The 14,587-nt window shown below is 32.0% G+C and overlaps 1 protein-coding gene across 2 annotated transcripts in view; it reads left to right on the top strand.

Moving 5' to 3' along the window:
• The window catches only part of LOC133089845 (solute carrier organic anion transporter family member 4C1-like), a 60,094-nt gene extending 49,240 nt beyond the window's left edge, over positions 1-10,854 (top strand). The window contains exons 9-13 of one of the 2 annotated variants that reach the window (XM_061188023.1): positions 1,460-1,613; positions 5,314-5,504; positions 6,778-6,842; positions 8,213-8,350; positions 10,312-10,854. In XM_061188023.1, coding sequence (XP_061044006.1) covers positions 1,460-1,613; positions 5,314-5,504; positions 6,778-6,842; positions 8,213-8,350; positions 10,312-10,472 — 709 coding nt within the window. In that variant the 3' untranslated portion in view covers positions 10,473-10,854. The remainder of the gene's footprint in view (positions 1-1,459; positions 1,614-5,313; positions 5,505-6,777; positions 6,843-8,212; positions 8,351-10,311) is intronic. The other variant, XR_009700752.1, reaches the window with a different exon arrangement.
• The last annotated feature ends 3,733 nt before the right edge of the window (positions 10,855-14,587 follow it).

The following is a 14,587-nucleotide window of genomic DNA, read 5'->3' as shown; positions in this document are numbered from 1 at the left end:
TCCATCCTGTTCCTATCTTCAGTCAACCAAACACCAAATCTTACTGATTCTACATCCAAAATATTTCTCAAATCTGTTTTTTTTTAATCAAAATTCTATTTTAGTTCTCCTACACATTATCATAATTTATTGCCTAGGGTATTGTAACTGGTCCTCTTCCTCCAAATTCAAACTCTGTATAACTGCTAGGGTTATTTCTTTAAAATGTACTTTTCACATTGCCACTTTTCAGTCTAAAATACTTGATTACCTTTTCAAAATAAGTTAAAGCCCATTGTTTTTAACAAGGCTCATGAGGCTTTCAACAATCTGGTCCATGACTCTTTTCCAACTACATTTCCTATCACTCTCTGCCTCAGACATCATTCATATTTCTCCATATAGAATGCTATTTCTCACCTTTTGACTTTTATCAGCTTCTCTGAAGTACCCTTCACCTTCCCCATTTACTCAGCTAACTCTTACTCATTCTTTAAGACTCATCTCAGGCAGATGCTCCTTCAGACCCTCTTATCTAAACTTTGGCTTGTTTTAAGTGTCATTCCTCAGTGCAGATATCTAAAATACACTTTGTTGATATCTATAACCACAGTCTATAACCATATTAGTATATAAATTTGTGTCCACTCTACTCCTAGACTGTGAAATCTTTGAGAATGGAGACTGTCTTATCAGCTTTGTAGTCCCAATACCTAGCATAGGGCCTAGCACTTGCTCAGTATATATTGGTTTAATGAATAAATAAATAAGGGATTGGAGAAGTATCTTTGCCTAGGGTAACCCTTTATATTTTAAAAGATGTTCCTCCTATTAAGAGGCAGCATGGAACAACACCAAGCCTGGCAACCAGGAGTATTATATTTGGAAAAGAAAGAAAAGTAAATTAATTTCTCTGGGACTCAGTTTTCCCATTGATAAAGTGAGTATGCTGAAGATTACAATTGTATTCATCCTTCCAGGTTTAAAATTTCACTCACATCCCAGGGAAATTTGGCAGTGTCTGGATACATTTTGGTTGTCACAACTAAGGGGATACTATTGGCATCCAGTGGGTAGAGGCCAGGGATGCTGCTAAATATCCTACAATCCACAGAACCAGCCCTCCCTCACCCCCCAACAAAAAAAAAAAAAAAAAAGAAAGAAAGAAAGAAAAAAAAAAAGAATTATCTGGTACCAAATGAGAAACTGCTTTATTTGCTTACTCTGCCTATGTTTTTTAAATCATTGACAGACATTATATTATACAGCTATTGTTTCTACTGCCTGTCTCTTCCACAAGAAGTTAATTAAGCTCTATGTGAAAAGGTAGACATTCTGTTTGTTTTATTTGTTCAGTAATTAAATGAAGTGTTGAGTGAGTGAATAAATGATTGAATGGCAAGATATAACAATGCTTCTGAACTGTTCATTAAAAGTTATAACATAGATAATTTACCCATCTTTTATTTCTTGTTGACAGGACAGGAGAACTGGGAAACTTGACCGCTCCTTGTAATGCCAATTGTAACTGCCTGCGATCATATTATTATCCTATCTGTGGAGGAAATGGAATCCAATATTTTTCTCCCTGCTATGCAGGTTGTACAAATTCTGTTTCCAAAAGACATCCAAAGGTAACTTGTGTCTTTACCTTACTTCCTTTACCTTAATGAGGCAGTATGTTTGTGTATTTCTGGATGCCCTTCTTTATCCCTCTAGTGGTGTTATGCTGTGCCTAGTCTTTCCTTCCTGGCCCACCTCCTCCATTCAGAAGCCAGGCATAAAGTTTCAGTCAAGTAAAATGAATAAGTTCGAGAGATCTGCTGTACAACATTGTACCTATGTCAACAATAATGCATCGTACACTTAAAATTTGTTGTGTTCTTACCTTAATTTAAAAGAAAAAAAAAGGCCCCTGACCACTCCAACTGAAAAAGATTCTTCTTCCTTTATACGTCACATTCAATTACTGTTGAAAAATCAATTTAGCAGTTCCTCACATACATCTTTATAACATCACTTCTGTTATAGAAGTGAAATATTATTTACCTTTTTACATTGTTATATTTTTTCTCAACTATACTTTATGTCGCTCGAAGTCAGGGAACTTCTCTTATTCTTGCTGAGTACAGTGTATATAATAAAAACACAATAAATATTTGTTGCTTTTAATTGATACACCATGGACACATTAAAAAAATATACAAATCACTAAACCGTTCTCAAATGCAAGTTTACTTCTAGTTGTGGATTAGAATGCATATCAGGACTTCCCTGGTGACGCAGTGGTTAAGAATCTGCCTACCAATGCAGGGGACACGGGTTCTATCCCTGGTCCGGGAAGATCCCACATGCCGCGGAGCAACTATGCCTGTGTGCCACAACTACTGAAGCCCACGTGCCCTAGAGCCCGCACGCCACAACTACTGAGCCCACGCACTGCAACTACTGAAGCCTGTGCACTCTAGGGCCCGTGCTCCACATGTGAGAAGCCACCGCAATGAGAAGCACGCGCACTGCAATGAAGAGTAGCCCCCGCTCGCTGCAACTAGAGAAAGCCCGTGCGCAGCAACGAAGACCCAACACAGCCAAAAAATAAATAAAATTTTTAAAAAAAGAATGCATATCAGTTTACCTAAATATGATTTCTTTTTAATACAATTAAATGGTTTAAGAAAATCCAATAGAATTTTGTTGTACTACATCTACACTCTAAAGATTTTATCTTCGTTAAATTTAATAGCCTGGGAAGAAATAATATTCACATTACTAGTAGTACATAATAGGTAATGTTATGCATTAATAGATAATGTGATAACTTTAAAAAGACCTGAGGGAAATATATAATATGATATAAGAGACTACAATGAATAAGGTATGTAAGAATTATATGACAAAACAGCACAATCTTGGATATTTGAAATATGGATTAGTGAAATGGCATTCCTTTTTCTATATAAAGATAAGTTTAAGATTGCAAGAAAAGATTTTTACATAAATAAATAGAAATCATTAATTGAAATAATCTGTAACAGTACTTCAGATTTCTTTTAGAACCAACACAGATGTCTGTATGTGTGTGTGTGGTTATACACATTTATATGTTCATATACACACATAAATATATGTCTGTGCATATGTACACATATCTTTAATGATTTTGTGTGTAATAAATACATTGAACATTTATCTCAACAGAGATGTAGGATTTCATCTTTCTGCTGGGGGTAAACCAGAATGTGAGAAACAGTATACATTTTTTTTCATATTACCTAGCTTATAGATTTAAAAATAGTTGTCTAAGAACATTGAAAAATATGCCAGAAAAAAATGTGGTGAATCATAGCAGACTTAATAGACTTGGTTGACATGTGCAGTTTTAATCCTTGGAGTAAAACTAACTAGATAACTACCATAAAGTTCCTGTGAAAATTTAATGAAAGATTTTTAAGATCCAAAAACTGAGGGTTACCATACCTTCAAACCAGTGGACATCTGGGGTTGCTTTAGTATCAAAACAGGTTGAGAAAATTAGGTGTTTGTGTCAGTTATAAGGAATCAGATTCCACAAGTAAGCATAATACATATCATAGACTCAGAACTACCTGGAAGGTAAACTATTCCTTTGAGAGGCAGATGAGTAGGTAGCATTTTCCTGTATATAAAATATCAATCAATAAGTGCTATTGACTAACTCTAATTAGAAGATTATGACAAGGAATTAAATTAATGGAAGGGTTTTACTCACATAACAAAATGTATAGACACAAATACCATCCTGCAGAAGGAAACCAAAATAAATGAATAAATAAGTAAATAAATAAAAAATCTAATACCCAGAGCACACTTGAAATGGTATTGGTTATTCTGACATGGTTAATTCGATATTTATATTTGGCACCAAATATTATCATTACCATTTTAAACAATAAATTGTCTTCTAGGGATTGTTTCAGAAAAGCAAGTTATTTTGACTTCCAAATTTTCTATTTGACCTGGCTTTTTTATGTCCAACTAGTCCATGAAACAACTCATTTTTTCACAGGATTTTTTAATGAAATATATCAGATAGGCAAAATGCATTGACAATAATGTAATAAATATGCACATTTGTTCACAGAAATAGAATATATTTCCTACCAGTGATCTGAACTACAAAAACAGATGTTGACTAGCAGCTAGCTATATTATAGGCAAATGTATACTTTTTTATGTAAGAGAGTTGTAAAGCTTCATTAAGATACAAAATACTGTTTTCAGTTTTCCTTCTTAAAATTTTTAAAGGCTACTTTATTTCATTATTTGACATATCGGATTGCTGAGTATGTAATATTTCATTTTAGGAATGTCACCTGCATATTTTGAGTTTCCTGAATCAGTACCAGTGGTCTCTGGCCTTTGGGACAGTAAAAGCACCACTTCACTTTGACTTCTCTAGCTCCGCTCTGACTTTATTGAGGCCTTAAACATATAAAAAGATTTGTAGTAAGGATGGAGTTGAGATGTAAAAAGCCTTTAAAAAATGATTATGCCTAACTTTTCAAATACCTGAACTCTTTTCCTACAGAAGTAATACTTGTGATTTTTAAACATGTTACTTTCCAACATTTCATATTATTAATTTATATGTATACATATATGTGCATATATATGTGTATATATATATTAAATAGTTAATATGTTAATAAAAATAGCCTTCAGGATAATGTAATAACTTCTAGTTTTTGATTATCATAAATATGTCATCTTAAGAAGGATCCAGTTTGCTTTTGGTAAAACAATTCAAAAAGTTCAGAAAATTATAGTAAAAAGGTTTAGTTGAAAGTAGTTTTTTTTTTCCCCAAACTCTTGTAATGTATTAGTTAATTTACTGTGGCAATTGTTAAAATTAGAGTGTTAGTTCTTTCAAACTAGCATAGATAGTGAGATTGTCACTATGCATGCTTTTCTTTGTGTCCTAATAATGGAAAAGAAGAAAATTAGCAGGAAAACTATTTGAACAATTGTGATCTATTGAAAGCAGCCTAGAATGTGTGAGATCATCTAATTGTTATATTCTTGTCAATTTGTTTTATAAGACATGAATCAATAACAGGTTACAAGTTAAAATAATGGACACAAAAGTCAAATACAGATTATTCTACTTTGTAACTATGGCCCCTTGTTTTCACTTGCTTGATTTCTTAAGGGTTATTACTGTTTCTCATCACTATTTGTTGTTTATGAATTAAGACTGTGTAAGTGTTTGCCATGTCTAAAACTCACATAATTTGCAATGATAAAATATGTTTTGAAGATAAGCACTTTTAGTATGTTTATCTCTAATATTTCCAGGTATATTATAACTGTTCATGTATTGAAAGAAAAACAGAAGTAACACCTACTCCATCAAGTTTTAGTTTTGAAGCTCAAGCTGGGAAGTGTTCAAGTCAATGTAAAAACTTGCCTGTATTCCTTGGCATTTTCTTTGCTGCAATTGTTTTTACCTTCATGGCTGGTACTCCTATAACTGTGTCTATCCTAAGGTATGTGTTATATTGTGAAATTTGCCATCCCTAAGCCAACATGTTGAATGAAAAAAAAATGGACTTAGGGATTTATTTGGGGTTTATATTGACTGTTGGTTCCAGTACTAATTCAGCCCTTACAAGATCATTAGTTCTGTGGCATTGGGAAAGCTACCTCATTGAACCCAAGACGTTTGAGGCTTTAACAAGATCATGGTTGTGAAAGTGTCTTAACATTGCCTACTTGGCATGTACTCGATGCTAGTTTCTCTGCTTCTTTCATGAGGCTTCGGTTGTAAGCTGGAGTTATAATCATTTGCATTTGAGTATGATGGAAATGGCAGTGCATTCCACATGTGTCAGAATCAGAATGATGTGCATTCTGTCTTATACAGTAGGTGCTGTGATATTAAACCTTCCTGTAAACAGTAAAATATGCTGGCTGTCCCCTGGCTCTTCAGTGTTTTGTGCCTTTCATTGGCTCTTCTTCCTTCCACACCACTTTGTAAAAATATTTCCTATTTGCCCTTCCATAAGCTCATCAGCCTTTCGATATCTTTCCTAACAAACTAGCTTTTTCCGTCTTCAATTTTTGTTCCTTGATACTCACTGCTTTTTCACATACTTTTTGACAAACAGAAGCTTCAGAGATTTTGTCTGAAAACATTAAGTAGTCTGTTAGCATAACACCTATTACATCTATGTCACTTTTTACCTACATATATTTTTTTTAAAGACTACTTGATCTCTTCTATCTCCCATCTAACTCTTTTGTGTGCCAACATCATGTCTCATTCATCTCTGAGAGTTATTACTTAAAGAATTATTGTTGAATCAAATTGAGCATCAGAAATTGTTTTACACTACCTCCAATTTGTAACCGTAACTCACAGGTATGATTTCTGTCTCAAAGTTAATAAGAGAATAAGAATTATTTGCTTGCAACTTAAGCCATATGACTTGTAACTTATGGGACAGTCAAGAAGAAGTCTTGTTAATGAATGTCCTTTCTTCTTTACATTTGCTAAAATTCATACATATTCAATACATTTGTTAAAACTCATTTGACTCTTTTTTGGTATTATTTGCAGTATTTTAGTTGAGAAAACATTTTTCTTATAATTCCAGAAAGGTTGAACTGTATATAAGCTGTTATAAATAATTTGTTTATTTCATGTGTATAGTATTTGCTTTAATCTAGAAATGCTAAGCTGTTATAAAAATGAATTTGCTCAAAGAGTAAATATACTATACAACCATTTTTTGTCTTATATGCATTTAATATATCCAGGTGTGTTAATCAAAAGCAGCGATCTCTAGCATTGGGAATACAGTGTATGTTGCTTCGATTATTAGGTATGCCATTTTTCTTAATGCATTGGTAACTGTTGGTTATTTTTATTCATTACTGTTATTGATTTATTCACTTACAGTACGTGCCAAGAAAACAATTAGTTTAACTGCAGTGGAATTGCAATTAGTTTCTGCAATTGTCATTGAAGAAAGCTGTTTTCCACTATTCAAGATGTAGTATTATTTATATATCACATAGGAAAATAATGACTTTACTTTTCACCTACCTGATTGGTTAACTGTTGTTTCCAATTCTGTTGCAAATATAACCCTAAAGAGTATATTATATTTATTTAAAATATAACATATGGTCATCAACACATTTCTAATAGAGCAAGTAAAAGACATAATTTTTTTTCTATTCATATAAAACCTATCACTAACATAAATTATGATAAAATCTTATTTATAACTATTGTAATTCCTTTTCCTCCCTGTATTTAACTCCATTTAGGACATAATTATGTTACATTAGCATTGAAAAATGATGAATTTATGTTTCAGTAAAAACTGTGCTGTGAATATTGTGTCTAGTTAAGAATTGATGGAAGAAATAATTTATGCCGGAAAATTTTTAAGGTTCCAGATGTAGGAAGAATAATAAGGCAGAAACATGTCTTACACGTAATTATATGTATGTATAATTTTACATATAATATTATACCCATAATATTAAGATTATTTATAAAAATAAAAATCAAAAGCAGGAAACATTAGAGATCCCCTAGACCAACTTTTCAATTTTTTAGATGAGTAAATTAAGGACCTGAGAGATTCAGGGATTTGCCCATAGTTGCACAATTAATGGTGAACTAGGCATGTTAGTGTGAATGTTTGTGTGCATGTACATGTGTACATTCCCATGCACATTTATGTCACTGTATGTATGTGTATATATATATAAATATGTATACTCACACACCCACATTAGTTTACATGTACATGCACACACACCCATACACACACGGATAATATATAAACTGTGGTTTAGGAGACTTATTCTGTGCATCAATAATTTATTTTGATTTTTTTAAGTATAATAGCTAATTTCAAAGACATTTATTAAATTAGAAAAGCAGTGAATTAGAATATTTACTTAACTAAATATTAACCCAATATATGACAGAGATGTTTATTAAAATAATTTCTTGAATTGATTAGAAATATATAATAATTATGTATAATTATTTTAGAATGTTTTATCTGTGTTTCTTTATATTCCTATTACTTGTACATGAACTGATTGATTTGCATATGGGCAGATTAATACCTATTTTTATTTATATAAAATATATACATAATCATATATAAAAAAATCTGTAACTATAAACTATAATCTTCACTTATGTGTATTTCACGTGTAATTCTTCTAGGCACAATACCTGGGCCTATTATATTTGGCATCACAATAGACAGCACATGTATTCTCTGGGATATCAACGAATGTGGAATTAAAGGAGCTTGCTGGATTTATAATAACATCAAGATGGCCTATATGTTAGTGGCCATAAGTAAGTGGTGACTTTTTGATATCTTTAGAATAAATGGATTATGTCAAGAGAAAAAAAATCTTATTGTTACTTACTTAGGTTTTGAAATGTTCAGTCCATGCTTTTGGATTATCCTATAGTCCTGAAGCCAAGATCATTTATCATAGCATATTATAAAAGGTCTCACCTGGAGTCTGCGAGGCTCAGTCTAAAATAGAAGAGAGTAACGTTTTAGCTTTCATCGTATCACATATCATATAATTTTCTTTTAACAACTTCTCTCAAACTTTTTTTGGAAAGTATAACAAAAAGCTAAAAGAGAATTCTAAGAAACTGAAACGATTGTCATTTAGGCACCTGGGCTTTGGAAAGCACATAGAGCTGAGGTAGGGCAGTATTTTTTGGCTCTAAAGCACGTTGTAAGAAACCTTTTTATGGTTTACAAGGTTAGCCATGATGTTTAACCCTTTTTGCCTTTGGTAGTCTGTCTTCCATAGTCTTGGTTAAGCAATCAATGAAAATTAAGAATAAGGAAATAGATCAATGCATCTAGTTTGAAAGAGTATGATAAAATTTAAAATTTAAAAAAACAACCTAAGAAATTAGAGTATTTAAAAATAGAGAAATTCTAGATATAAATACACACACATACAGAGTTGACCCTTGAACAACATGGGTTTGAACTGCTCGGGTCAATTTATAAGCAGATTTTTTTCAATAAATATGTACTACAGTACTGCACAGTCTTCGGGTTGGTTGAATCCGCCATCTGGAACCGCAGATACAGAGGGCAGTCTGTAAAGTTATATGAGGATTTTTGATGCATGTGTTGCCGGTGCCCCTAACCCCTGAGTTGTTCAAGAATCAGCTGTGTGTGTGTGTGTGTGTGTATTTAAAATAGTGTGTGATTTTCATTGTGATTGTGGTGTGATTATTTTCGCACATGTATCAAGATAGCTTGTTTCTCCTACATGTGTTTAAATCCGTAGTATGCTGTCTGAATTTATAATGACAGAATAATAAGTTATCCACTGAAGAAATAAATATATAAATCTAGCAAAATAATGAGAAGACAAATATTGACTAGAATAGGCAAAATTAATCTTCCCATCACTTTTACCTGTTAAAAAACATTTTTTATTCAGTGTATTTTTATGCTTAAAAATTTATTTATTGGTTATGTTTGTACTTTTTGACCAAAAAATATAGATAATGAATTGTTCCTTTACCTACTCTGTAGTGAATATGAGAATTTCTTTCCCCAAAACATACATACCTTTAAATATTCCAAGAACATTATAACAGTAGTACCTATGTAATTGTTCTTCTTATAAATCTAGAAATGCTTAGCACAGTGAGTATTCCTGTTTTTCAAATACACAGTTTGAGTAAAATATTAATGATTAACACAAGTTAGCTACTGCAAAAACCATATTGTGAGGTCATTTAATTTATTTGGCTGGCACTTTGATGCTTGTACTGTGACCAGAACTAGTTTTTCTTCAAATAACTGAGCTTAAAATCAGAGTTCTTTGAAGACAAATTGAAGCCTGTGAAGAGTATTGAATGTTATATTCCCATAGAGGCTTTCTTTTAAGAACTCCAAAGCCTTTTTTATTTTTAGAATTACTTTTCATCATGGACATGAAAATGTTGCAACTTATTATTCAGGTTCAAGGATGTCGTAAGCTATTTTTCCTTGGTTAAGAATGTATTATTGTAACCAAAAATAGAATAATTATTGTACATTTTCATTGTTTAGAAAGAAAATAAGGACTAGTTCATTGAATTATGGACAGATGTTCTATTGAAGAATATCAACTTTCTCACTAAAGTTTTAAAAATTTAAAACATAAAACTAATTGCTTATATACTTCTCTTTAAGTAGTGAGTTTCTACTCATGAAGAATTTTTCAATGAGAATTAATTTTTGTAATAATTAAAGGCCCAAATGCATGATTTATATTTGTTTCTATATTTAGGTGTTACTTGTAAAATTATCACCGTTTTCTTCAATGGGCTTGCAGTCTTTCTGTATAAACCGCCACCATTAGGCACGGATGTGCCATTTCAAAATCAGAATTCAGTTGTGACTACGGTTTCATTAGAATGTGATCTCAGCAAAGCAGGGCATGACGGGTAAAACAGCAAAAAAGAAGATTGAAAATTGGCCTCCATTTGTAAGAATACACATTGTCACTGCAGCATTAACTATACAATATGGACAATCATATTTTAAAAATTGATATTTTATAATTAAATGTGTTTTCTGTATATGTATGGACTCTTAATTTGGTTTTGTTTTAATATAAGAAACAGACCTGTGCCTTCAAGGCCCATCAGAAGCCTCAAAACACACACACACACATATACACACAGAGGTACATCTAGGTACGAAATCCCCAACTAACAAACTATACTAGAACCATAAAACCAATGATTAGTTTAAACTTTACATTTTAAAAACAAAGTGATGTTTCTATCCCTCTTACAACTTGTTTTATCTTAATTATCATTGCCAATAGTTTGGGCTTTTTTAGAAAATTTATGGTGTAAAAATTTAAATTCATCAAGTTTATGTTCGAGGTTTCAAGAACTGTTATTGAATGACCATAAATTTAAAACCATCTAAATAATATTATTTGATTTTAAATATACATATACTAATCTGTCCTTGATTTATTACAGAAAGTTACTGAACTATTAGAATATTGGTTAATTACCTTCTTTGTGTCCCAGTACATAGTGAATTCAGAAATATTAGCATTGTATGCACATATCTTCACTTTAACTCAAGAATTCCAGAAAGTGATTTGTTGATATTGCTGATTTTTAACACTTACCTCTTATTATTCTATGATAGTATTATTCAATTACATGTCTTCCAGAGGAATGTGCCAGCTTCAGTAAAGAAAAGTGCCAATTAGACAGGAAAAGATCTCTTTTTTTTTTAATGGCTTACATGCATTTTATTGATATTCTTTGAAAAGATTTCTTAATGAACTATTGATCAATGTTTGTATACTCAGTACTTTAACTTTTCTCATTTTAAAAACTGATCACCTAGTACATTCCTTATAGCACTTCAGTAGTGCTTTGCTCATAGTAGGCATGTATTATTGTTGTTTGATTAAAACATTGAACTCTACTCTTTAACTGATCCACTTATTTAAAGATTAAGTATTTCACATATATGATAACATTATAATTCCATGTTTTCAGATCAGACTTAGGCCAACTTTGTCTACTCAGAATGCGTAGGAGATGGATCAGTGAACATCAATAAAAATAACTTCTACCTGGTCAAGAATTTTACTGATTAAGAGAAGTGCTGAAGTTTATACCCATTTGAAATTTCATAAAATAAGGCTACTAATTTAATAAGATTCATTATCAGCTTTTTCCTAGGTTAGCTTTCTACAAGCAGTGTTTTATATACACTGTGATCAGAATAACAAACAGAGTAAAGGCCTGATAGGAGACCAGGATCAGAAGCATTAGTACTTCACAGAGTTTAGGAGATTATGTTTGGTGGTAATTAGTGGCCAGTGATGATTCAAGAAATGAGTAGCATTTATAAATTGAAATGCAAGAAGGAATGAATTAGAGTTAGGCAAGCAAGCACACTTGAATATTAGAGAATTATAGGAGCAGTGGGTCAGGAATCAGAGGGACAGACCTACTTAAACCAGGAACATATAAACACCAGAGATTGAAGCCAGATGGGTGGTCAAAAACCCAGGTATTTGAGAAGCAGGAAATTCATAACAACCAAAGAGACAGTTCAAGGTAGGCAGGGGAACAAACACGTGATACCTCAATTCAGAAGCAGTCTCCCTCCCACCCAGACAGACACATTTCAAATTTCTCTTCGAGCCAAAGCTAAAAGGAGATTTTAGGCTTTCTATATCCTATACGTGGAAGCAGGGAATTGAAACATTTTCTAGCTGTAAAATAATGGCAAATCCTCAGGAACTCATTATTAGAGATGTGAGCAACAGAAAGAGAGGAAACAATAATTATAAAACATATTAGTCTAAAGCCACTTAATTTAGAGGAAAGAAAAAAAATCACCCCACTCATAGATATAGTTCGATGAATAAGTCACTAAATAATTGGCATTCATAATGATTTTTAGTTATCAAGGGTTTCACTGTATTCAGCATACTCAATTTTAAAGATGATAAACATTTTTACAAAGCTTTAAATGAAAATGATTAAAGTGAAAATAATTTTGGCACTTGAAAGAAGTCAGACTTTTATTTATAACACATATTTACAAAGAATACCTCCTCTTATGATAGGGCAGTATAGACACTACTGTAATTTATAAACATTGTTTATAGTTTTGGATTTACCTAGATTATATGAGTTGGTATTATGCTACTTTTAGAACATAATTTTTCATAATATGTATTTTTCACAATTTATAATGATTTTTAAGTAAGTTTGAATCTGTAAGTTGACTATGGTGATTTTTGTACATAATTGGATATATGTCTTAAAATTTAACATTTGGATTTTCTTAATTGTAGGAAATACAAATGTAAAACTCTTATACATGGAAATAACTGTATATAATTGTTTAGCTATGTAAAGTGACAGAAAATACAAGTAAAATTGTGGCTCTTATTTTTTTCAAGATTTTCTTTATTATAAATAATTATGTAAAATGTATATTTTTTAAAAAATATCAAAATGTTTGTATTAGTTTGTTTTAAGTGTTTAACCTTATTAAATGTCACAGGTTTTGAAATATGATTTGTCTCTGTTTATGTATACACATACATTTGATGGTTGGGAGAGGGAAAATCAGTGTACTTTTGAAGTCGGTGAATCTAATTTAATTAATCCAGTGATTTCTGCTATCTCAATGGATGTATTTAATTCAATATAAGCCATTCATTATGAAATATAGTCTAAAATTCTTTCATATAACATTTTGCATGTAAGACAGATGAATATATAGGATTTATATGAGTAGGATATGTGTTACAGATGGTTTATTGTGAAGTATCTGACACCAAAAGTAATGTGTCTTGGAAAGGTTATATTTAATTCATCTTGGGTTATCAAAATTCTCAGTACAATATCTTTAAAGAAATCAAATTGGACATTAATTTGAGATGCAATATTCTTTTCCCCTCACTATAGCACATTCAGGTTCCTTTAGCCTTTTTGTATGTATCCCAAACAATAAACATTAACATATGTTACATGTGAGTGATGAAAAATAACTAAGAAATCAAAAACAGATCTGGTAAATTGGATCAAAACATTTTAGAATTTTAACTAAAATGAATATAGCTTATAAAGATTATCAAGAATTGACATTCTAGTTTTTTCTTTTTAGATTTAACTTGTCTGAGTTTATTTTTTTAATTTTATTTTATAATATTTTAGGCTCTTAAAAAGTTGTAAAAATAATACAATTCCCCTATAAGCTTTACTCAGCTTCCCCTAATGTTGACATTTTACATATCCATAGAACAATGACCTAAACCGGGAAATCAGTTAATACCACATCTGCAAAAGGGCATGGCAGAACTATTTACTATAATGGCAGTATTAGTCTTATTTTTGAATTGTTGAACTATGCACATTAAAATGGTGCATTTTGCTATATGTAAATTATGCCCCCAAAGAGTTGATTTGCAAAGAAGAAATGATATTAGAAACAATGTTAAAAAAACTATTGCTGGATGTTTCGAAGTCAAATGAGAAAGCCTAAGAAAATCACGCTAGTGATGAGGGTATTTCTAAGAAAGGAGGCTGGTATCTCCTCCTTACTTGGATGTTTGCTGAGTTCAGTCCCCCCCGTCAGAATGGAGTATGTACGCCAACATGTTAAGGCAGGACAGGAACACAGAATTGGGTTCCTGGCTTAAGCTGAGGGATCACAATGCAAAGAGAGGAAGCCTCAGAGGGTTAGCTGCACTCATAACATCTGAAGATGAGAATTTCCCATGCCATGAGATCATGAGATGCCATGAAATGCGACATTCTCGAGCAGCCCTGATGGGACTCTGCCCAAAAGAGCTGCCTGCTGTGAGGACCTACTACAGGAAGAAAGTAAGGTGGGTAGGTCTGTAAGAAATCAACTCAAGGGAGCGTAAACCTGCCTGGGAATTGATAATTTCAGATGTCACTATTGACCCACAATTGCACCCCATTGTTAAACCAGCTTTTGTAGACCTGCCATAATGGAGGGCATGGAGGTCAGCCAGGGCTAGTCAAGAGAAAATTATGTAGGTCCTG

This window comes from Eubalaena glacialis, chromosome 4, assembly GCF_028564815.1.
Source record: "Eubalaena glacialis isolate mEubGla1 chromosome 4, mEubGla1.1.hap2.+ XY, whole genome shotgun sequence".
NCBI classification, from domain to species: Eukaryota; Metazoa; Chordata; class Mammalia; order Artiodactyla; family Balaenidae; genus Eubalaena; species Eubalaena glacialis.
Note: the sequence above shows the minus strand (reverse complement) of the source record. Positions and strands in the feature narration are given on the sequence as shown.